The sequence below is a fragment of the Macrosteles quadrilineatus genome, unplaced genomic scaffold (assembly GCF_028750875.1).
Source record: "Macrosteles quadrilineatus isolate MER2022 unplaced genomic scaffold, UCM_ALF_1.0 Scaffold_2__2_contigs__length_208266976, whole genome shotgun sequence".
Taxonomy (NCBI): Eukaryota; Metazoa; Arthropoda; class Insecta; order Hemiptera; family Cicadellidae; genus Macrosteles; species Macrosteles quadrilineatus.
The window spans coordinates 11,708,438-11,735,098 of record NW_026542595.1 but is presented as its reverse complement, the minus strand read 5'-3'; the positions used below and the strand labels follow the sequence as shown (position 1 = coordinate 11,735,098).

General features: G+C 35.7%; 1 protein-coding gene across 1 annotated transcript in view; it reads left to right on the top strand.

The window, feature by feature from the left end:
• The window catches only part of LOC128987069 (small G protein signaling modulator 3 homolog), a 39,186-nt gene extending 12,625 nt beyond the window's left edge, over positions 1-26,561 (top strand). Inside the window, exons 6-16 of the mRNA XM_054407751.1 lie at positions 893-1,023; positions 4,385-4,618; positions 5,094-5,188; positions 5,727-5,872; positions 15,620-15,717; positions 16,467-16,649; positions 16,814-16,924; positions 17,660-17,827; positions 18,769-18,911; positions 19,486-19,646; positions 19,905-26,561. Coding sequence (XP_054263726.1) covers positions 893-1,023; positions 4,385-4,618; positions 5,094-5,188; positions 5,727-5,872; positions 15,620-15,717; positions 16,467-16,649; positions 16,814-16,924; positions 17,660-17,827; positions 18,769-18,911; positions 19,486-19,646; positions 19,905-20,097 — 1,663 coding nt within the window. The 3' untranslated portion in view covers positions 20,098-26,561. The remainder of the gene's footprint in view (positions 1-892; positions 1,024-4,384; positions 4,619-5,093; positions 5,189-5,726; positions 5,873-15,619; positions 15,718-16,466; positions 16,650-16,813; positions 16,925-17,659; positions 17,828-18,768; positions 18,912-19,485; positions 19,647-19,904) is intronic.
• The last annotated feature ends 100 nt before the right edge of the window (positions 26,562-26,661 follow it).

Here is a 26,661-nt window from a genome sequence, read left to right as displayed (position 1 = left end):
CTGGTTGATCATTAAAATTTTAATAAATTTAGTTTTAAATTGCTGCTACTAAAGGTTCTGCTGATTTTAGTTAATAACAAAACTTCTGTCTCAATCTTTAATTATTCAAAGTACAGATCCTGGTTGGAGCAAATTTAGGCATATTAAATTATTAATATAGTTAGCATGTATTGTACAATTTAAAAGCTGACACTATAAGTATAAATTGAAAAACCAACATCCACTTTACACTCAAACTAGGTATCAAATTGATTTGAGTATGAATTTGTTTTTAATAAAAAGAGCAGGGTTACCTGTACAGTGGGTGAGTCCTCGCAACTGGAAAGACATTTATATATATATATATATATATATATATATATATATATATATATATATATATATATATATATATATATATATATATATACACACACACATACAATTGCAATTTTCCATTTATATTAACAATGTGGACAGTGACCGTTAATTTTTTTTTTTTTGCGTTTATATAAACTACAACTTGGTTAGTTGGAGGGGCCACGGACTAAAGGCCCAATGCAGCGGTGTCGTGAGATCGGATCCTGGCATCTGCCACTATTTTTTATTAGTACTCTTCACCCTTGTACTGTACAAGTTCACCTCATGCTTTTGTGGATATGTTGAACGCACAGGTTCAAGGTCTATGTTGACGGGCAAATGCAACTTTAAAAGAGGTTGCTAACATCTTAATAAATAAAAACAATGAGCTTAAGCTTGGGATTCTTATTCAACTTTGAAAAAAATTAATATACCTATTAAACTATTTCTTTCCTGATTAGTAATGCTATGCTTTGTGCATACATTCTTAAAAGGCTTGATTTATTTCAGTACTCATCAGTTTAAACAGTTGTTTTTTTTTTTTGTACTCTAGGTATTGCCAAGGTACAGGAGTGATGGCTGCCTCCCTACTCTTACTCATGGAGGAGGAAGATGCTTTCTGGATGCTCAGTACCATTGTAGAGGACATACTACCGGCCTCATACTACTCCTCCACATTGATTGGTAAATATTTCTTACACTTATTGTCAAAGCTCTCACTAAAACAAATCACAAAATTCTGAGTTTAGTCCATGTGTTGTTTTCAAAACCATTGATCTCCTAGTGCATTGCCTGTTAGTTCTAAAACATTCAACACTTGTCGATTGAATACTTATGAGTTTTTCTCGACAGAAAAATGATTTAGAAAACATATGTATCAATGTAGAAGGTAAGTCTGCCAAAGACCATGCCACCACACCAATAACGTAGTAATGTTAAGCTCAGCCTCATCACACTACATTGGTTCTTCACTGTCTTTCTCTTTGTAGGTATCCAAGCAGACCAGAGAGTGCTAAGGACGTTGATATGTTCATACTTGCCAGATGTGGACCTCACTCTGAAGCAGCATGACATTGAGCTCAGCCTCATCACACTACATTGGTTCTTCACTGTCTTTCTCTTTGTAGGTATCCAAGCAGACCAGAGAGTGCTAAGGACGTTGATATGTTCATACTTGCCAGATGTGGACCTCACTCTGAAGCAGCATGACATTGAGCTCAGCCTCATCACACTACATTGGTTCTTCACTGTCTTTCTCTTTGTAGGTATCCAAGCAGACCAGAGAGTGCTAAGGACGTTGATATGTTCATACTTGCCAGATGTGGACCTCACTCAGAAGCAGCATGACATTGAGCTCAACCTCATCACACTACATTGGTCCTTCACTGTCTTTCTCTTTGTAGGCATCCAAGCAGACCAGAGAGTGCTAAGGACTTTGATCTGTTCATACTTGCCAGATGTGGACCTCACTCTGAAGCAGCATGACATTGAGCTCAGCCTCATCACACTACATTGGTTCTTCACTGCCTTTCTCTTTGCAGGTATCCAAGCAGACCAGAGAGTGCTAAGGACGTTGATATGTTCATACTTGCCAGATGAGGACCTCACTCTGAAGCAGCATGACATTGAGCTCAGCCTCATCACACTACATTGGTTCTTCACTGCCTTTCTCTTTGTAGGTATCCAAGCAGACCAGAGAGTGCTAAGGACGTTGATATGTTCATACTTGCCAGATGTGGACCTCACTCCGAAGCAGCATGACATTGAGCTCAGCCTCATCACACTACATTGGTTCTTCACTGTCTTTCTCTTTGTAGGTATCCAAGCAGACCAGAGAGTGCTAAGGACGTTGATATGTCCATACTTGCCAGATGTGGACCTCACTCTGAAGCAGCATGACATTGAGCTCAACCTCATCACACTACATTGGTCCTTCACTGTCTTTCTCTTTGTAGGCATCCAAGCAGACCAGAGAGTGCTAAGGACTTTGATCTGTTCATACTTGCCAGATGTGGACCTCACTCTGAAGCAGCATGACATTGAGCTCAGCCTCATCACACTACATTGGTTCTTCACTGCCTTTCTCTTTGCAGGTATCCAAGCAGACCAGAGAGTGCTAAGGACGTTGATATGTTCATACTTGCCAGATGAGGACCTCACTCTGAAGCAGCATGACATTGAGCTCAGCCTCATCACACTACATTGGTTCTTCACTGCCTTTCTCTTTGTAGGTATCCAAGCAGACCAGAGAGTGCTAAGGACGTTGATATGTTCATACTTGCCAGATGTGGACCTCACTCCGAAGCAGCATGACATTGAGCTCAGCCTCATCACACTACATTGGTTCTTCACTGTCTTTCTCTTTGTAGGTATCCAAGCAGACCAGAGAGTGCTAAGGACGTTGATATGTCCATACTTGCCAGATGTGGACCTCACTCTGAAGCAGCATGACATTGAGCTCAGCCTCATCACACTACATTGGTTCTTCACTGCCTTTCTCTTTGTAGGTATCCAAGCAGACCAGAGAGTGCTAAGGACGTTGATATGTTCATACTTGCCAGATGTGGACCTCACTCTGAAGCAGCATGACATTGAGCTCAGCCTCATCACACTACATTGGTTCTTCACTGTCTTTCTCTTTGTAGGTATCCAAGCAGACCAGAGAGTGCTAAGGACGTTGATATGTTCATACTTGCCAGATGTGGACCTCACTCTGAAGCAGCATGACATTGAGCTCAGCCTCATCACACTACATTGGTTCTTCACTGCCTTTCTCTTTGTAGGTATCCAAGCGGACCAGAGAGTGCTAAGGACGTTGATATGTTCATACTTGTCAGATGTGGACCTCACTCTGAAGCAGCATGACATTGAGCTCAGCCTCATCACACTACATTGGTTCTTCACTGCCTTTCTCTTTGTAGGTATCCAAGCAGACCAGAGAGTGCTAAGGACGTTGATATGTTCATACTTGCCAGATGTGGACCTCACTCCGAAGCAGCATGACATTGAGCTCAGCCTCATCACACTACATTGGTTCTTCACTGCCTTTCTCTTTGTAGGTATCCAAGCAGACCAGAGAGTGCTAAGGACGTTGATCTGTTCATACTTGCCAGATGTGGACCTCACTCTGAAGCAGCATGACATTGAGCTCAGCCTCATCACACTACATTGGTTCTTCACTGCCTTTCTCTTTGTAGGTATCCAAGCAGACCAGAGAGTGCTAAGGACGTTGATATGTTCATACTTGCCAGATGTGGACCTCACTCTGAAGCAGCATGACATTGAGCTCAGCCTCATCACACTACATTGGTTCTTCACTGTCTTTCTCTTTGTAGGTATCCAAGCACACCGGAGAGTGCTAAGGACGTTGATATGTTCATACTTGCCAGATGTGGACCTCACTCTGAAGATGTGGACCTCACTCTGAAGCAGCATGACATTGAGCTCAGCCTCATCACACTACATTGGTTCTTCACTGCCTTTCTCTTTGTAGGTATCCAAGCAGACCAGAGAGTGCTAAGGACGTTGATCTGTTCATACTTGCCAGATGTGGACCTCACTCTGAAGCAGCATGACATTGAGCTCAGCCTCATCACACTACATTGGTTCTTCACTGTCTTTCTCTTTGTAGGTATCCAAGCAGACCAGAGAGTGCTAAGGACGTTGATATGTCCATACTTGCCAGATGTGGACCTCATTCTGAAGCAGCATGACATTGAGCTCAGCCTCATCACACTACATTGGTTCTTCACTGCCTTTCTCTTTGTAGGTATCCAAGCAGACCAGAGAGTGCCAAGGACGTTGATATGTTCATACTTGCCAGATGTGGATCTCACTCTGAAGCAGCATGACATTGAGCTCAGCCTCATCACACTACATTGGTTCTTCACTGTCTTTCTCTTTGTAGGTATCCAAGCACACCGGAGAGTGCTAAGGACGTTGATATGTTCATACTTGCCAGATGTGGACCTCACTCTGAAGCAGCATGACATTGAGCTCAGCCTCATCACACTACATTGGTTCTTCACTGCCTTTCTCTTTGTAGGTATCCAAGCAGACCAGAGAGTGCTAAGGACGTTGATCTGTTCATACTTGCCAGATGTGGACCTCACTCTGAAGCAGCATGACATTGAGCTCAGCCTCATCACACTACATTGGTTCCTTACTCTCTTTGCATCCGTAGTCCACATGAAGGTGCTGCTTCGCATATGGGATCTCTTCTTCTTTGATGGCTCTCTTGTCTTATTCCAAATCACACTTGGGATGTTAAAGATTAAAGGTAAAGACTATATAAATATTATTCCTTAGCCAACGGTAGCATTCATGCAAGAACATTGGCTAAGTACTTACTTACTTACTTTTGGTAAGTACGAGGATTGTCTGTAAATTAAGGTCTCCAACGACCTCTCCTAAGGCTAATGGAGATTGTTTACATCCTGCACCAGCCCCGTGTTTCTTACTTTACCCAATACCATTCCACCTAGTTTCCACCCCTATTTGGCAATTAGTCTTGTTGTAGTAGCCGATAACAATGTAAGGAAAAATCAATGCTCACAAAAAGTAAAAATTGTGATTGGGTGCCTATTGCAAGGTGTCAATCCCTACTTTATTTCTGTTGCTAGTTGGCAGATTGTTTTTAAGCTAAAAAGTTTTTAGACTTTTAAAATGGACATAAGTGCATAAGTGGCTTAGAGAGTTTACTGTACTACTGTATAAATAAAATTGTGAATAGATGTGTATTGTTACTTTTCCAGAGCCAACTTTAAAGGGATTAGAAAACTCTGCCCAAATATTCAATGCTTTGTCTGATATACCTGGAGATATTGAAGATGTAGATCAACTTCTTGAGGTAAATATTTCATTTAATGGCCAAATTATTCATCATTAAATCCACAAAATCAACAATTTTTAAAAATCTTTCAAAGTTTACTTTTCATCTTTTATAGGCTTTGATTTTTCATTATAACTGCAGTACCTCTTAAAATTACACAAGGAATACAAAAGTTGGTCTACAAAATTTTGTAATTGACCTACCTACTAAAAATTAAAAACATTTCTCTAATGCGTCGATTTCGGTTTAAACTCACAAATATTGCGCTGCCAATAGGTCCGTCCCCTATTTACGTATTATCCCTATTATATAGGCCTACCCAATTATCTGTAACGAGTTTTGACATCGGTTCTCGACACCAGTGGTAGTGAGAATCACTTTTAGGTACCAGCAAATTTTTAACTTAGTTATTGTTTGCGTTTCACCCTTTTTTACATAAATAACAAATACAAGATCCCCATCTATAGAGCAGGCACACTGCTAAACAAGTCTTAAACAAATCAAATTGAATTTTGTGTGATACAGCAAACTATTGCTACATATAATCTCGTGACAGGTGGCGTTCCGAGTGGCTGGTTCGCTGAGTGAGGTTATGGTGGAGACTCATAGGCGACGACACCTTGCATACCTGATGGCAGACGCAGGCGCATTGGTTGGCAACCCTGAGGCCGCACCTAACCTACCCAAGCAGCACCTGAGCAGGTTAGCGTCACTTGTGCGTCGTCTGCTGTTCAATCTGATGAGGCTTGCTGTGGGGGCTTGCATGCCACGCCGTACCTGACCCTCCCAGTAGAGAGATTCAATCAGTAGAACTAATGCTTTTGTTGCTCTTTTACCAGTAGTTTTACACAGTTGACTTGTAGTGCTTGCTGTATATAAAAAACTCTATTTAGATTTGCATGTCACCAAAAGCTTGAATCGATCCATAACAAAGTTCTCAATTAAATTAATTTATTGTGCAAAGGCAAAACCTCGGTTTGGTTGCATGGCTAAGTAAAATTATTAATCAGTTTTTAGCTTTGGTAACAGCATTCTTGTGGATCTGACTCAAACTTTCATCAAAGTTTTCTTACTTATTCGTTCAAAATATTTACCCTGTGCTTTGTTTTCCATATTTTGCATGTGCATTACAGTAGAAGAATATAAATATCTTTTTTCACTAATCTAAATCGGGGACAATAGCTTGATTAAAAAATGTACTAAAAGAGTACAAAATAAACTTAATTTAACCACTCAATTAATATTAATACTATTAATACTGGTAACTAAATCACCATCCAACATTCTTCTAAGTGTCATATTACGGTTTCATTGTTGGATTATTTTAATTCTAGGGTCCCTTGGGCCTTTCATAAAAACATACCTTATATTGTCTATTGGCACCCCCAGTTAGACTTGGTCTCATTTCTTATCAACCATTTCAGTATTGATAGTTGATAAGGTGACTCGCTTAGTAATTAACTTCCGCGTAGCTGTAAATGTTATGTTCATCTCTAAGGTAAAATGTTTTTAACCTAGAAATCTACAAGAAATCACTATTCAATAACTCAATTGAAAAAATAACTAAATAATTGAGTTAACTAATTAATAACAGAATGTTAAACAAGCTGGCCTATTTTATCTTTCTAAAATTTATAAAATAAATAAACCAATTTTAAATGTCTTAAGGCCCCAGTAGGGGTTTTTTGTAAATATTTATCATAAAAGTGGACCAAAAATCCAAACCAAAGTATTATCTGGATATGGTCTATACAATGCTATAACATAATTATATCTTGATCCAATTTAATATTCTTTGCCCAACGATTTGTTTGCCAAGTTTTGAACTTGGACGACTTTTTATATTATGCTATGGATACTTTTTAATGGGTATTATTTAATAACTATAACTTTTTTTATTTACCTAGTTTTTGGAAGTTTATTATTTATTTACTACTATTAGCTCTATAATTTAAACTATTTGTTTACAAAGCTGCTAGTATTACAATTGTTACCAATAATCTCCCAAAACCAAGGTTTTGCCTTTCAACGTTTTAAATTGGTCAATTGTTTAATTCCTTTTAATAAAGAACAAAATAATATATTGAAACAAACTTAATAAGTAATTCATTGCTTTATTGTAATCAAATTTATCATACTAATTTAGCCTATTGTAATATTATTTATAGTTATTAAAATACCTTTTTATCTTACTATCTATGTGTAATATACATGGTAGAATCAAACTAGTCAATAACAAACTATTATTTTTTATTGGTTTTTGTTGCTTTTTTTTGTTCATTTTTTGACTGAAACTAAAGTTGGTTTTAATCTACTTAATTGTCTTTTATTTCTTTTACATTCCTTCTACAATGTTTTCTGTTTCATTTTTAACATAACACACATTGTATAAAGATTAAGATTATGTTTCATACAAATCCTGGAAAACTTCTGTGGTATTATATAACTCCATATTGTAAATATCAATGTACAGGGTGAGGCAATGAGAACGCCAATTTATAAATAACACATATTTAATACTACTATTGTCCCTGTTGCTTGAATTCGAGCAATTGCTTAGTATCACAGTCGTTATTTTAAAACGAATAACAGTCATAATTTCTGATGACTTTAAAAGATTTGACTCAAAGATTAATACTCAAGATGTACATAACAGATAGATATAGGCCTAATCAACATTTCTTGTAAATATCTTATCACTTTTCAAAAGCTGATCTTGTTTTTTAGTGTTTTCTTACAAATAGCCTAACTCATTGCCGCATTAGGTTGTCCATAATAATAACGATTAAAAATATATAAAAAAACATTATTTCTATTTCTTCACCTTGGTGGTGTTTTATGCCTTTCTTATGTTTCCATAGTTTGCAAATGGGCTCTTTCAATGATTACTAAGAAAATGCAGCACAGTGTTAATTCAGTTTTCTTTTTATATATCAATTTATCCAGGCTCTCGCTTTTTTCCATTGTAATATTTACGGCAACCCTAATTCAAATAGTAAATATTTCATTTCAACCAAGTCAGTAAATTTTTGTAGCAAACTGTTAAATTAGCAAACTTATTGACTGTTTACAATTAACATATTTTCTTCTTCTCACTTTTAATTTCTGACAACAGCTGGAATTTCATAACAATTTTTGTTTACCATGTTAATCTTATGGAGAAATTTGAAACTTTAAAGGGCTCCAGGGCCTCACTCTCTAATTATTTCCCTAAAAAGAAAGTTTCCTGCACAACTTCACGTTACGCTCTTTCCAATGACACCAAAAACATGTCAATCGCTTCAGTAGTTTCAGAGGAGTAATTGTCACAAAAAACCTGCTTGCGTATTAAATAAGTAATAGATTTACACTATACACCTAAATAGCACATCAAAACAAAAGTTATCTTATGCCATTTTAACTTGACTAAGTCATTTGTTCATTTCTTAAAAACTATCACTTAAGTGACGACCTTGAACACGTTGACATTCCTCAACTCGCTTGAAAAAACTGTTGAATACTCGTTCCAGCATTTCTTGAGGAATCACTTGAACTTCTTCGGCGATTCTTTGCTTCAGTTCGCGCAAATCTCTGGGACGACTTTGAAATACCCTGAATTTCAAATAGCCCCAATGAAAGAAATCACTGACAGACAAATCTGGTGATCGAGCTGGCCAGGGTATGTCACCGAATCTTGAAATCAAACGACCTTCTTAGTGCGGTCATGGAGTTATCGGCTGTGTGTGTGCAGTGGCTCCATCCTGCTGGAAGTAGAGCTGCTCTGTGTCAATTTCCAACCCCTCCAAATTTGGAATAAAAAAGTTATTTAACATGTCCACATATCAAACTGAATTCACGGTTACTGAGTTCCCACCATTATCTTCAAAGAAGTAGGGTCCAAAAATTCTCTCGTTCGAAACTGCACACCAGACGTCACTTTAGGGCTGTGTAAAGGCTTAGGATGAAGGTCTTTAGGATTATCAGCACTCCAGTACCGCATATTATGTTTGTTGACGTGGCCAGAAAGGTAAAAATTTGCTTCATCAGACATTATTAACAGGTCCGACAAATTTTGCCCTTATTTTTGATTGTCAGTATTTGATCACAGAACACAGTCTTCGATTGTAGTCTTATGCTTTAAGTTCTTGCACAACTTGAATTTTGTAAGGATGGAAATGAAGATCTTGATGCAAAATTCTTCGTAGAGATCTGTTGGAAATTTGAAGTGCCAACACTTGTTTCCTAGCGGACCTCTTAGGACTTCGCGTTACGGCGACTCACACTCTTTCTACACTGGCTGGTATACGTGCAGTCTTGCGGCTTCCACCAATTTTCTTTTGTGTTGATGCCGTACTTCTAAATAATTTTATCCAGTTCTTTATAGTTTTCCGATCGGGGACAGCACCATGTCGTTCAACGTTGAAATGTGTCCTAAACAATCTCTTGAGTTTTTACAAAAGACTTGGTGCTTGATTGCTAGTATCTTAGCTGGTCAGGAATCGTTATCACATCCACAATGGATCTAGTCTGTCAACTACACAACTTTGGGAACAAAGCTGCGGTGTCCCTATACTGCTACTCTTTGGCCCAAGGTAGTGAAAAACTGCAAATAAACAATGCAGTTACTTTTCAATTTTTGAGTGGGTAAAAATAAAAACATACATGCATTACCAAAAGTAACAGATGTGATTCACAAAGTAGAAACTCTATCCTAAACTGTTAAAATATTAGGTCATTTGAAAAAGGTAAAGTTTAAAAGTTAAGCTGGCTAAAATAACTAATGTTTGATGTCCCTAAGGCTAGGGCCACACTTGGTGACTTTGTCGTGGCGACTTTTTTTCACGCAACTTTGTCGCGACGACAAATTCGCTGGGGGTGGCCACAATAGGCGACAATTTCAACCTATCAGTTTACTTTTTTACCATACCAGTAAAAATAGAATTTTGAGATGTTTATTTGTATTTTCAACATTTGTAGCAAATTTAATTAAAATCTCATAATTTTTGCTCAAGTTATCGCGCTAATGGGCACATAGACCTATATAACCATAAATATAAATATATACACTGCATATGTATATAGACTTATATATATGAATTTGAACGAAGGGTGTTTTTGCCTCTGGGAACCTCAAATCGAAAAATTTAAATCGGTCCCGGGTTTAGGTCATACTCTGAAACCTAAGGTAATAGGTTAAAATTCAATAAAGCAACTGAATTTGGCCTAGAGTGTAGGTTTGCTGTAACAGGGTTACTATGCACTGGTGCACATGTGGCTTTGATTTTTAGGTGATTAATGCACCACAAAATGGAAAGTAATTTATAATGGTGTTGGGCAATTATCCTCATTTAACAAATAGCAATTTGTAGCAACAAATTTAAGTACAGTGTTATTTATATTAGAGGGTGAATTAGGTGTAATTTACTGTTTATTGTGGACTGTTTAGAATAAACAAACAAAATATATAACCATATCATGTCATAAATCAACTGCAGATTTGCTTGTTTTGCTGGTTTTCTCTAACGTGTTTGAGGATTTTAGTCTGGGCGTCGACCCATTGTAATTAACGATGACCAGGAAATTTGGGTGGACAAAGATTTTTTGACTGATTCTGACTCAGTTTTTTGCGCTGATTACGAATATGCCGGGTGCCACCTTGGCACCCTTGGGCAAACGCCACCATATTGGAAAAATGGCGGCCAAAACTGGTTTTTCGATAAATACTCGAAAACGGTTAGTTTTAGAGATATTTATGTGGAGACATAAAATGTAGAACGTAAAAAACTACACAGAAATGATGTCAACACTTTTTTTGGTAAACCTCACGGTTTTAGCACAATTTTGTGAAATTGAAGTTATTATTAACATAAAGTTGTAATTTAGTGCCAATACCTATGACATGTTACATTCATTCTTCAAAAAACATAATTATATTATGCATTACACATTTGTACAAGTAACCTTTGATTAAAATAATTGTTAGTTTCATCTAACATCCCTCAGTTACCCACCCCGTGGCCATTATGCTATTTCTGTTTGCGAGTCTTTGGCGGGCTCGGTGGCGCGCTCAGCCTTCAATAAAGTTTCAAATACAGTTGTGATAGTTGCTTGTAAGTGGTGTACAAGTGATATGTAGTTGGATACTTTGGTTGGAAATCACTAAGGTAAATTATCTTAAAATTAGATTTTTATACAGGGTGTCTCAGACCACCCGGCCGGCTTGTATAACTCCAATATGAAAGCAAATGGAAACCTAATTGCAACTGGAACCCCCTATTGTGACCCCAAGGAATTCAGCTAAATTACTTTCAACCCCAAAAAAGCACCCCAAATGGCAGATTTTGGGGGGTAGGGGTGGTTTTTGGGAAATTTTCAAATGTAAAGGGGGGTCGTGTTATACCTCATTTTAAAGGTCCTTTAGTCCTGAGAATTTTAGTGGAAAAAGGTTTAAATTATCTTCATCTCTATTTACAGGGTGTTCAAAAACGTACAAAAAATAGACCTTTGAACTACTTTTCACTGTTAAGAGGTGGAATTTCGTGGGGGGTTCAAATTTTGATAACACTTTAATTGCTAAAAGAGCTTTAAAAAAACTCTGGTTTCAACCCTTTTGCTATCTTTTTACTTATGTTATGCATTTTCAAACTTTTCGAAGTTTCAAAAGCTGTTATCTCAAAAATTTCAAACGGCAACATGGGTTTCATTACAAACCAAATTGTAGCCCTTAAAATTAGCTACAAAATTTGTATTTAATGTTTTTTGGTATCTTCATTGGTTAAAGAGATATAGCGAAATTAGTGTATTTTAATATTTTATTAAATGGTATTCAAAGTGTTTGCTGTTGTAAATGTACACCTCTAGGACTCAATTAAAACTATTTTGGTCTAAAAATGCTTAAATTGACTTCCGTTTTGTTCAATGCAAACCCCAACTCTGTTTATAGGCACATAGTACTTCTTCTCCACTATGCTATTTACGTACTGTATTGCTATTTTACTACCGCAGGTGCATTCACCTCTCGTACAGGTCCAGTAAGTTCTTTAAAATTTGTTTTATCTGATCAAACGTGACCAGTTTCACGCACACGCTCATTGATTTCATGATGATTTTTTTTTATTATTTACAAGTATCATTTATAGACAGTATTCATTCAAAGCACTATTAGAACTTTGGAATTGTAAAATAACTAAGAATATTTGCAGTTGTGTTCTTTCCTTTATCAATCTTCCAAGATCAACAATCTGAGTACTATTTTATTTTTTAGACAAAATTAGTTTTAATTGAGTCCTAGAGGTGTACATTTACAACAGCAAACACTTTGAATACCATTTAATAAAACATTAAAATACACTAATTTCGCTATATCTCTTTAACCAATGAAGATACCAAAAAACATTAAATACAAAATTTGTAGCTAATTTTAAGGGCTACAATGTGGTTTGTAATGAAACCCATGTTGCCGTTTGAAATTTTTGAGATAACAGCTTTTGAAACTTCGAAAAGTTTGAAAATGCATAACATAAGTAAAAAGATAGCAAAAGGGTTGAAACCAGAGTTTTTTTAAAGCTCTTTTAGCAATTAAAGTGTTATCAAAATTTGAACCCCCCACGAAATTCCACCTCTTAACAGTGAAAAGTAGTTCAAAGGTCTATTTTTTGTACGTTTTTGAACACCCTGTAAATAGAGATGAAGATAATTTAAATCTTTTTCCACTAAAATTCTCAGGACTAAAGGACCTTTAAAATGAGGTATAACACGACCCCCCTTTACATTTGAAAATTTCCCAAAAACCACCCCTACCCCCCAAAATCTGCAATTTGGGGTGCTTTTTTGGGGTTGAAAGTAATTTAGCTGAATTCCTTGGGGTCAAAATAGGGGGTTCTAGTTGCAATTAGGTTTCCATTTGCTTTCATATTGGAGTTATACAAGCCGGCCGGGTGGTCTGAGACACCCTGTATTATTGCATTATGTCATTGATTTAACCTGCTTATAAATACCTGCCAACTACATATGCTATTCTAGCTATAGGAGTAGATAAATACGATGATACTATTACATAATTTTTACTCTGTTGGGTATTTAATTGACAAGCTGTAATACTAGTTAGTACAAGGTTCTATTATAATGTATTATGTATCAATATAGGCCTATACATTAAATTGGCAAATAAAAATGTATCGAATATTAGAACGAATGATTTTTTATTTAAAAGTTTACATTGAAAAAAAATATATATACATGGTGTGGCATAACTTTACCATGCTCTTCCCCCCAAATACCACCACCCCGACGAAAAAAACCCAGATCCGGCACAGTATATGTTTGTGGAACGTCTTTATAAAGTTAATGAAAATTCCAATTGATGTGTTTTGTTCTAGATTGGAACAATGAATTGAATACGATAATGACGGAAAATAGAAGTGTATTAGAGGATGAAAACTTACCTCAAAGGGAAGGGAATATTCTTGCTTTTTAACTGAGGAAAAAATGGAGAGTTAATAAGTGGATGCCCTGTAAGAGTCTGATCAATTAAATCAGCAAGTATTGAACTACAAGATGAGTTGTTCATCTACCTGGATGAAAATTTACTCGATTATTTTCATAAATCTTGTGTGTCCTCTTCCTCATAGATATCAAAGACCCACATTCAGCGTGCATTTAAAACATTAGCCCGCCCGTAGTTCCTCCACCACCCAAACGTTTGAAAAGATCAGATATAAAGAGCTTTGATTTTAGACTATATTGCCTGTACTGTGGAGAAAAATGTTTGAAAATTTATCTGAAACATCCCGACCAATGGCAACTATATTCCCGAATCCGAACTGTTGGTAGACCGAACAAGCCCACTCTAAAACAATTAGTTTTAGAAAAATGTGAGTTAAGGCAAGATGAGTTTTCTATTAAATTAAAGTTAGAATCAATGGGGTAATTGGAGATTGAAAACAAAGACCTATTCGCAAACACAAATCTTGGTAGTGAAGATACTATTTTGAAATCAATTATTAATATAATGAAAGAAGACCCATCACACGTTTGGAACTCAATAGAGCTGTTTGAGTTTTCTAAATCCCAGGGGGGGGGTCAATTATAACACGCAAAATTCTGGTAAAAAAAAACAGACATCGTAGGACCTAGCTTGATTGTGTTATCTTCTCCTGGAAATACTATCATCATATATCATCATTAAGTTACTGCTAAATAAGAAGAAACTGATCAATGAACTACAAAATTTGGTGTAACCTGTACATACAGTGAGGCTCGGCGGTTTAAAGCATCAGCGGCTGTTGCAGCTAGTAAAAATCCAATGTTAAGGGGTTTAAAAGACCGCAAACATGGATTTATACACGCTGTAGGTGACAAGTTCGATACATTTTTATCTACAAATAATTGCTTACGCCAAACCCACAGCATGCCTTTACTAATGACTCAAGCGAAAACCTCAAGCGACTTCTCAGTTATATGTATTAACTCCATTATTTACATTACTTAAATTTAAATCTGTAACTGTACCTGTATTTTTCTTTTACCATCACACCAATAAGTACTATTGTTGCTTAAAATAAACCAGGAGATTCTCACTGTACCTGCAGATTGGGGGAATACGAGAATGTACAGTGTAATTGTTTAGGGGCGAGTGTGATGTGACTGGGGGGGGGGGGGGTGGTCTTTGAAGGCACTAATAACAATTATTTTTAACAAAGGTTACTTGTACAAATGTGTATTGCTTATATAATTAAGTTTTTTTAAGAATGGATGTAATATGTCATAGGTATTTGCACTAAATTACAACTTTATGTTAATAATTACTTATTTAAAAAAATTTTGCTAAAACCGTGAGGTTTACAAAAAAAGTGTAGATATCATTTCTGTGTAGTTTTTTACGCTCTACATTTTATGTCTCCACATAAATATCTCTAAAACTAACCGTTTTCGAGTATTTATCGAAAAACCAGTTTTGGCCGCCATTTTTCCAATATGGCGGCGTTTGCCCAAGGGTGCCAAGGTGGCACCCGGCATATTCGTAATCAGCGCAAAAAACTGAGTCAGAATCAGTAAAAAAACCTTTGTCCACCCAAATTTCCAGGTTCCCCTAGCTGACGCCCAGACTATTTAGACAAGTTTTGTTACACCATTGTCTGGATGATTAAACATTGAACCAATGACCAGGATATAGGATTTCATTAGGCAAAAACCAAAGACAGCTTCATCCTTTTTTTGAATAGATGAGGATAGAATTTCTTGTTCCCAAAACCCTAAACAAATAATTTAATAAAAGTACTTATTTTATAATTTGTATTTTTTTTTTTTCATTTAACCATAGTACGTGTGTATATAATTTTTATCTTCATATCGTCCAACGCTTCTTCATAGATTCACAGATAACAATTATATTTTAAAATAATAGCCTACTTCAAAATCCATATTTACTTATGCGCTGATTATAATCTGTAAAATTCCATTTTTTATCAGGAGACAAGTCAAAAAGAACAAATCAGTTATTCAACTTTTATTATTTGGAGACGAAGTCACTGAAGAAGACATCAAGTCTAAAAACATTAAGCAAACAGGTAAGAGCCATCCTTTAGTAACCTGTTCAATTTAAATTACCTTTAAATATATTTTGTCTAGGTAATACATTTTATAAAAATTGTAAATGCATGTTAAACATAAGTTAAAATGTGTTTAATTATTTTTGTTAGGACTATATTCGTTTTTGTCTCCAGAATTTACACTATAACTATAATATAGGTCCTGTATTTTTTGTAAATTTTGATCCACTATAATATAAGATTATTATCAGTTTTTAATTATCATATTTCCATTTTCAAATCTCATAAGATCATCAAAAACACATATCGTCCCAAGAAACATTTAACACATTTTAACAAAAATGCCATAACATCCGACCCGATATAGTCCCTTCCGTCCACTGGGCCAGTGTCTGGACATTCTTGTTTTCATTGTCCAGCCTTCACATCATTATATTTTTTTTACGTTTATTCCCCATTATGGGATGTTCAATGTGATACTTGTTTTTGTCAATCCTATGAGATTTATCAATGAAGCTATAACTTCCTGAAATTAGTCATCTGAAAATAGACAGTAGATTTTTAACGACAAAAGATATAGACTTGCATCATTATTTTCATATAGGACCATATTTCAACATCAGTAGTATCAGTATCTTTTTTTTTTTTCAATGAAGGTACAATATACAGTAATCCTTTTACTTGTGTGATGTTACTGTAGCAATCAAGCTGATGGTGCCTGGCTACTGACTGATATGTCATGTAACCTTGTCTGTGTTGTCTGACAGAGATCCTTGTAGACCTGAGAGAGGCCATCCTGCAAGTAGCTCGTCACTTCCTACAGACAGACCCCAAGCTACACAAAGATGTATCTCTGGTGGCAGACTACAGCATACAGAGCCACACACGAGACCACGAACAATATCTGGATGTGTCTCGTACTAGGAAGCGCAGAGCTAAAGCTCTCCTGGGTATGGTTGCTGATGATATATTTTTTTTTTTATTAAAATAATTAGTATATGTTTTTCTTTATGCTGAATCAGTTCCAACTAGACACATTAATTTCAGGTCTTAAATTTTCAAATTAAAGCTTGATTAGGCATGTTAGCTTGATTACATTTTGTGTATGTTATAGATTTTGAGCGTCATGATGATGATGAGTTAGGTTTTCGCAAGAATGATATCATAACAATCATCAGTCAGAAGGACGAACACTGCTGGGTTGGGGAGCTGAATGGACTTAGAGGTGAATATATTCTTGATTGTTAAATGTCTTCAAATCTTTCTTTCGCCATTCAATTAGGCCTACTAATTAATTTTTACCTGTCTGCTATTAATCCAACAAACATGGTACAGTGTTATTCCTGTAAATAATTTATAAATTTACTACACTTACAAAGTTTGCTAAGGACATTTTATTCATATAGTCCAGCATTTATAGGGGGTTGAGTATGTACTGAAAGTGTAAAGCATTTTGATTTTTGATTGTTGTTGAGGGCATCTTGGAGATTACAAAATCCAATGTTGTTGCCTCCAAGCAGGTGCACAACTTGGGGGTGAGGGGGATATGGAGAGGTGTTCTTAAATATTGCACATATCTCGTCAACTAGACATGATAGAAAACTAAAATTCTAAACGGTAACTAAGTTCTAAACGGCAACTGAGTTCTAAACGGCATTGTATTGCAAACTTCATCTTCTTTAAAAAATATTATAAGGAAATATACCTCATCTATAATAATAATTGAGTTATTTACCCTTTTTTTGTGTATACCTAAAACCCAAAATAACTTTAGAGTAACCCTAAAAACACTTTAAACAACAAATAGTACTGTCAGATATATCTTTTATCAGGACAAATAAAACATCAAAACAATACTGATTTGTTTTTGGAAAGTTACCCTGTAGGTGAGTAGCGATGTGAGTAGTGTAGGTGGATCTGTGTGTTGATACTGCCAGTGGATGACTTGTGATGTTGTCAGGATGGTTCCCTGCCAAGTTCGTGGAGGTGTTGGATGAGCGCAGCAAGCAGTACTCATGTGCAGGAGATGACAGTGTGTCAGAGGTGGTCACTGACCTAGTGAGAGGCACCCTGTGTCCAGCCGTCAAGCAAGTGCTGGAACACGGCATGAAGCGACCGTCATTTATGGGTAACGACTTTATATCACTGTACCTCATTCACACCATCCAAATTATTAGGAATGTTATATTTGTGTTTGTAGGTATTAAAATATAAACAAACAATGACTCCTCTAGAAGTGCTTGTCACTCAATTTATTAGCTGAGCCAAGGCTCGTCTAAAATGCTAAAACCTCTAATTTGGTTCTTAATTTCAGGACTACTTTAGAAATGTAGCTTCTGAGTTATATGGTACTTAAATGCTGAGGGACTAATTAGAGTAAAGTGTAGTCACCCAGGCAAAATACTGCTTGAAAATTAAGTTGATGTTTCTAAACAACAAAGGGCGACACCTTGTTAGTGTCTTGTGGTCAGCATTGGGGTTTGTGGAGTTAAACAGATATTAGACAGGACATAGACAGGGTGTCCACCAACCGGGAAATCCAGGAAAACCAGGAATTATGCATGAGTTTTTGGAACCGGTAATTATGTTTGAATTTCTTATCTCTACTGGGAATTTGTAATTCTGATATTCACCATAATTTTTAAGGAAATTTCCGCTTGGAAAATATTGTTAATTGTCGGCAATTTTGTGGCGTCGCGAGTTACGATGATTTTTTTTAGATCGGAGTAATATTTTAAAATTGCGTACTTGTGTCAGGAAATATTAAAGCTATCACAAATTTGGTTCTTTTAACTCAGTAGGCAATTTAAGATTGGTAAAATAGTGAACCGAGGTGGCTCTGGAGTTTGTGCAAAAACAAGTGGGAACTGGAATTACTCATGAATTTTTTCTGGTTATCCCCCCTGATAGACAACAAATCCAACAAAAGTAATTATGACAGTATATTTTTGTTGTTTTGAAAACACCTAAGATAAGCATAGTTAACATGCCTTAGAAAATGTAAAAAACCAATCCAGCATCTAACTACATCCTCCATTAAGTAGTGTAATTTGTATTTTGTGTTTGAAGGGGGCCCCTGTCATCCCTGGTTGTTTATCGAGGAAGCTGCCATGAGAGAAGTGGAGAGAGACTTCAGCTCTGTCTACAGCAGACTTGTGTTGTGCAAAACATATCGGCTCGATGAAGATGGCAAAGTCCTCACACCCGAGGAGGTATGTTTTATTACTTACCAGAACATTATTACTTAGCAGAATCCACATTATACAGAATAGCTTTTAGAGCATTAGTTCTTTTCTTTCCCTTAAAAAAAGAGGTTGGCGGCCTCTTTTAACCTTGCATTTGCCCGTCCACATACAGTACACTACAGATCTGTGCATGGAACGTATCCAGCAAAGCAAGGGGTGAGCCGGTACAATACGAAGGAGAACTGCGCTGATAAAATGTTTTCAGCAATGACCAGGATCCGAACACATGTCATCGCTGCCATGGGCCGCAACACTACCAACTGAGCCACCGACTCACCAAAGACCAACATTAAATTCATTCAATGGTAGTTGAATTAATTTAGTGAATTGACTAGTGGAGTTTTATCAATACATTTGCATAGCATTTATAATGTTGTCAAGTTTTTTTATAAGACCCAAACCAGAGAATTTTGTTTTATTTGCTATTTTATTTTTAATACCGTATTTCCGTTTAATTATATATCACATCATACAAGATAATTTTAGGATATTGCATTGTAAATCGCACACTTTGGGTGATGAATTGTGCACTTGTTTGCAGTTGTTGTACAGGTGTGTCCAAGCCATCAACCTAAGCCATGACAACGCCCATGTACAGATGGATGTCAAGCTACGTAGTCTCATATGTCTGGGACTCAACGAGCAGGTGCTGCATCTCTGGCTGGAGGTTCTGTGTTCCTGTGTTGAGGTTGTGCAGAAATGGTAAGTTATATGATTCAAACCTGATGGAATACAAACCATGAGATTTGAAAATGTAATAAATCATAGATCTTTAATTAGAGATAAATTTACCAATAGAAAAATAATTATTTAAATATCATTACATTTTGATTGAATATTATTTTATTGATTTTACTACGCCTATGCAAAATGAATAATTTTGAATGTATATTGATATGGCTGCACTCCAATGTTGTTTTAGTGATTGTAAAGCACACTAACATTACTCATGCACATTAGGTATCAACCTTGGAGCTTCATCTGCAGTCCAGGCTGGGTACAGATCAAGTGTGAGCTCAGGATTCTCTCTCAGTTCGCCTTCAACCTCAACCCAGACTGGGAGTTGCCAGCCAAGAAGCAGCCGTCACAGCCGCTCAAGGATGGAGTGCGGGACATGTTGGTCAAACATCACCTGTTCAGTTGGGATCTCTGAGCCTCGACCTCACACTATCTCTTCAGCTGGGATCTGTAGTATCCAAGCTATCCCTTCTCGTATCCACTCAACTGAGTGTTCAATTGGAAGTTTTTGCTTAAGGTTGGTTTTGTTTCCATACTGATTCTACTCATGCCACAATTTTGGGAATGTAAAGAATTGGTGATCAAATGCTTGAATGGAGATTATTTCCCCAAAAGTAGGTTGGTGTAGTTGCTGTGTACCTTACTTCTCTTTCTTATGTGGACGGACTAAGGACATGTGGATGAACCATACTTCATAACAATGAGTGTGTGTATATTATCTTTATTATCTTCATTTTTGCTTAGTCTTCTTTTTGTGCTGCAGTATCTAATCGTCTTTGCCATAAAAAAACATAACTAACACAGATAGTGCAACCCTAACATAAATGGGGTTTGGGCCTTCATTTGGGTATTGTACAAGTAAATTTAGTTTTGTGTGCTATATTTATAGTAAGGTTTTTTGTGATTATAGCAAGCTTACCTGAATGGGAAAGAGTCCATACTGGTAGAAGATACATAAAACTTACTATAAATACAAAACATTAAAATATTCCACTCACTGTCACTGGCACTGGCAGAATATTCTACTGTGTTGTGTATATAGTGTAAAATGTTGTATATCCTGTACCAGTTTGGATTCCAATTCAGGTAAGCCTGCTATCCTCACAAAAATCCTTAAACCCTAGGCCCTCATGCTCTATGTTACATCCTTATATTTATTGTAAATTATTGTATAGAACTTAATTTTGTATTTAAACAAATCTAACTTTTAAAATTCAATGCTTGATACCTCTGGATGTGTCAAAAATGAAATCAGAATCTCAAATCCACTAAATGTCAAGAAAATATTAATATTCAAGATTTGGTTAGCTGTATGCAAGAATCAAATCTCAGATTTCATATAGTTAAAGTTAAGAGTAATACTTGCTAACCACCACAACCCTGTATTTGCTCTAAACAAAATAGAATCCTAACAAAGATTAACACGTTTGCTACATTTTAATCTTACACATAAACCGGCTGTCACTTGGTTAACAGGGTTAACCAAGGGTGAAAACTTATTAAACAGCGATCATTTACTTTGCAAAACCATAGGGCTTATAGGCTACTAAGCAGCACAAGGAGGTATGTTTTATCTTATCTATGGTAATACGCTGTAATCGGGTTTGTAAATATGTAATATATTCATGTTTTTTTTTTATATTTTTGATACCCTTTTGTTATGTTGCATATTTGTGACGCCCGGTCTATAGAGAAGACAATTGTTAAAAATATTTTTTTTAATAGCACAAACATACATGCGACAGTTCATTTTTGTTTTTGGTTTTAGGTGAAAGTAAGTAAAAAAAACTTATGTTTAAAAAACAGTTAATAATTGAACAAATATAAAAGCTACATAGAATAATAATGTTTTGCCACAATGGTAAATTTTCATAAAATAAAATGAATTGTACAAAAAATGTCTTTTATTTAATTATAGTGTTCAAAGCTTATAATGAAACAAATCAAAAATCTACTTAGGATAAAGACGTTTTGTTGCAATAGTAAATTGTCTAACTATTGTATCATATGGCGTCACCAATTATCATATCCACAGACCAAGCAAAGCAGATGTGCGGCAGACATCCCTGTAGAACACTGCAAAGAATTCATGGCCTTCAAATAGACCGTTACAAAGATATAAGCGTTTTAATAACATTGGAACACAAATATTGGTTGGCAGCCTATTTTTATGTAACAGTCTATGAGTAGAAACCAGCCATCGCATATATGCGTCACTGGTCCATATGAATGACTTTTGTACTATTGCTGTAGCGAACGTGTTCAATAACAGACACACAACAAGCAGATCTTTAACAAATAGATAAAAAAATGATTAAACCTTAATAATTTTTGCTGTAGCGAACGTGTTCAATAACAGACACACAACAAGCAGATCTTTAACAAATAGATAAAAAAATGATTAAACCTTAATAATTTTTTATCTATGATTTTTGTTGTTTATTAGCGGTTATAAACATAAACAGAGTATTGGAGATTTATTTTAACAAAGTCAGAATTTCCAATGATTTTACCAATACCAGGTAGCTCCAAATTTCAGATAACGAGACTAACTAGTTGTGGTAAATGCAGTTACAATTTTACTGTGATTTGTCTTAATTTTTAGAAATCTGAAAGCAAATTGTTCACATATTCCATTTTAGGAAAGATGGGTAATGAATAGCAATGCCCCTACCCCCTTACCTCGTGTAATATCACATAAAGCAAAATGTATTGGAAGCAAATTTATCTGAAAGAGCTAAACACATTAACATTATATCTTCTGTCTAGTTTTTTTAACACGTTCGCTGAGGGCTATCAAATGGCAGGCGTAGCCCCAGTGCAGCGCCGCCCGCAGCGTCGAACAAACCCGATTGCCGGGTGATTGGCTCTCATATTTCGGTATAACGAATAGCAAATAACGTGCGGTGATGTCCTGTTTTATAACAAGAGTCGACATAGTTTGCTTAACACTCACAGATAGCAGCACTGCTTGGAACGTAGCCGGTCCCATCGTATTGCCAATTGGAGGGAGAAAGACGGGACAACAAGTTGATTTTTAAGTTGGCCAGACGGGTATTTTATGTGGAAATTTTACTACCAACCTACAACACAACAAAAAGCAAGTCACCCACTACACGCTAACATGGAATAGGTCTGACTTCGACCGATGCTAGAGCAAAAACGATGATATACGAAAGGCATTGCCGAGCGTATCTGATCGGTTACGGCAGCACCTGAACAGCGCTCGGCCCGTATCCGATCGGATACGCCCGCAGTGAACGTGTTAATACTTTTAACTTAGTAATGTGTTTGCCATTCACTTTAATATTTCCTTAATTTACCAAAAGAAAAATAACATGGTAGTGCCTGTGGTTTTATTAATGAAACTTGCTTTTATTGTTGAATATAAATATTGATTTTAATTAATCTTATATTTTAAAATTTTTTAATTAATGTTAACTAGCCTATTTAACACGTAGAGTGCGGCCGTTCCCGATCGGGTACGGCGCTTGGCCCCCGTACGGTGCGTCTGTACCCCATCGGGAACGCTCGGTAATGCCTTTTGTATATCTTCGTTTTTGCTCTAGCGTCGGCCGAAAGCGGACCTATACGACGTTAGCGTGTAGTATGTGACTTGCATTTTGTTGTGGTGTAGGTTGGTAGTAAATTTCCCCGTAAAATCCCCGTCTGGCAATCTCAAAAGTCTTCTTTTTGTCCCGTCTTTTTCCCTCCAAAGAGACCAAAGAGATTGTGTTCCCATTGGCAATACAATTCCAATGGGACCGGCTACGTTCCAAGCAGTGCTGCTATCTGTGGGTGTTTAGCGAACTACATCGACTCTCGTTGTAAAGCAGGACATCCCCTCACGTTATTTGCTATTCGTCAGACCAAAATTGAAAAGGCCAATCACACGCGGCAATCGGGTTTACTCGACGCTGAGGGCTGCGCCGCACTGGGGATACGCCCGCTATTTGACGTGCCGCAGCGAACGTGTTAAATGTGTATAAATTGCGGTTAGTTTATTCAGTAAACATCTTTATGAATTGACAATATATTAGCTGTTGTGTGTAATACTGTATACTGTATTATATTACTATTTCGAAATGAGCTCAAAAGCTTGCTGTCTCTAATTATTAGCTGTAACATAAATAAAATCTCAGTTTGATAATTTGGTATATAGCCTATATGCTTTGTATTTAATGTTGTCTATAAATCGCTATTTTGAAGTTATTGAACTCGTAAAGGTTGTTGATTGTAAAATAAATGTATTTGTTTTAATAACTACCTCTTGTAAACATAGTGTTTTATATGCATAGTTGATCTGTTATGTGTACTTAACATACAATGTTACGGTTTTCGTTTTTTTATTTGTATTTTACACATTTGTAATTTTCAATTACCAATGCCATTTCCCTGGACAAGCTGTTTGGAAGTAATTTTACCTATCTATGAATTCAACATTTCAAATGTTTAATTTTAATGTTTAAATTATATTTTATTCTTGAACTTAAAAATATTTTATTCAAAATGTTGATTGATAATCTTGTCTTACAATTGTTGTCATCAGTATTTTGGTGATCTGACCACTGACTAGATAGGTATGTAGATTGAAGCCAAAAACTTAGTTTGTACCTAACCTAACACTTTTGAAATCTTTGCAAAATCAATTGTGAGGTTCAATTCAAAACCTTATCTTGTGTACTACTTGTGTTTATCTTTAATCTAAGTATCATAACTTAATTTTTCATATTTATTGAATATCTGTCAAATGAATAAACATTATTCAATATTATTCACTTGTACTCTGAATTTAAAAAATGTTACTATCATACTAATTACATTAAATTACAAATTTTATAAAAAAGAAAACTAATTCTAGTGTATAATCTCAAGACATTTATGGTTTTTACATTTTTTTGTGGTTTTTTACCTGTGACTGTCATTTGATTGTTATTTTTGGGGAACTTGACATTTTGTAGCAACCTTTGGTGTAAAAAAACTTGGTCCTATATTGTTCAAAGTTGATTCTTCAAATCATTTTTATTAATTGTATTGTAAAATGTTTTAAAATAAAATCAGTACTATTAGGCTGTTTCGAAGGGACAGGGTCTTAATTTAACCATTTAGAGAGTTTGTAAATGTTGCATTTAAATATGATACCAGAATGGAATTTTCATCTTTTTTAAATGGTGCCTTACAAGTATCTGGAATAGAACCAAACAATTAACTTCTTATAGAAAGGTAGTGCATCATGAAAAGTAAACCAATGTATGTATAGTGTATAGCAACTTACCACTTATCAGTAACTTAAAGTTTTACTCTTTGTGCTGACATATTGAATGTTGAAAAAATTATACATCTACAGTACAACAATTTATATCCCATTTTTACAACTAAATTAGTAGAATGTTCTACATCCCCTTTCTTTAGTTTTTCTTCCCTATTATTTTTAAAAATTGGCGTAGTAAAAAAAATTGGGTTTTATATCTATTTGAATAAAAATCTTGTTAACTGTTATATTTTGTGTAATGTTTTGGGCACAGTTGGCCAGTTGTACTGGACAAGTTGTTGACGTAAAAGTGTAAAATTGTTTCAACATATACTATTATCTCTGCAGCTCATGTGTCCAGCTCAGAATTATTTTAGTTCCAAAGTTTCTTTCTATATAAGTCACACTACTAAGCTGTCTTGGAGCTGAACTTTCTCAACGCTTATTTAATTTTGATACCTTATTGATGCTGTAAGTGTAAGTGAATACTTTTTTGATAATAGGGCCAATGAAACTAAATTTTTTAAATAATGGTTACTCATGTTTTTTACTGTTAGTATTTATTTACATTAACTCTTAAGTAGTGATGTGTCTATACCAAAATTTATCGATTTTCGATACCAATACCAATACCTGAAAAATCAATTCTCAATACCAATATAATTTTTTTATTGTTTTACCAAATTTTCTGAATAAATTGGTTATACTAAACCAACCCCTGTCTTTCTTCCCTTAAGTATGTTTTATGTAATGGGATGTGTTTCAAGTAAAGAAAAAATGTATGCAGCAATGATACATTCCAATTAGCCAATTTAAGTTCAAACACTTCTAAACACATTATAAAACTACCACATTGAAGATAAATAAAGATCTAACAACAAAAATCAAAAAGAAAATGATTTTTTAGAGGTGTGCTAGCCTGACATTTTCAGTCAAGCCAAACTCAAGGTAATATTGTGATCATCGCCAGTGATCGTGGCGGTTTCATCTTCGTCTTCTGGGATCACTGCAAAATCCTAAATATCTCCTCAATTACCGAAACATCTTCACTGTCTTTCACGGTTGCGGAAAAATCACAAACATCTCCCGCGGCCATGTAGACATCATCATTGACTCCCGCTGTCACAGAAACGTCATCGTCCACGATGGCGGCAATATCATGAACTTCTTCTGTGGCCGTGTAGAAACCATCGTTTTCCGCAATAGCGGCAGAATCATGAACATCTCCCGTGTCATCATCCTCTCCCACAGTCGTTTGGCAATAGCGGTAATTTTACGAAAGCGCGGCGTGATGGGTATCAGTATCGGAATCAACTTCTGACAATCAATTCTCGATGCCGATACCAACGGCCAAGAATTTGTGGTATCAAGAATCGGTATTGAGAATCCACACATCCCTATTAAGTAAATTTGTAATTGTCTGTTATCAGTTTTTAGTTTAAGATATTTTGAAATCTCTTGATAAGTCAGTGTTAACTAGGCTGTAATGAGTTTATGTTGAAACATATTATATACTATATAGCAAACATTCCATTATTTTATAGATGTGCATATTATCCATTGTTTAGTGTTGTATATTAATATTCTTTAATTTGCGTTATACAAAATATACCATTAATAATAAATAACTGCTGTGTCTTATTTATTCAAGTTTATAATTCAAAGATATTATTATTGACTATTATTATATACCGTAATGAGTTTCTTGTTCTTCAATACTACTTAGTA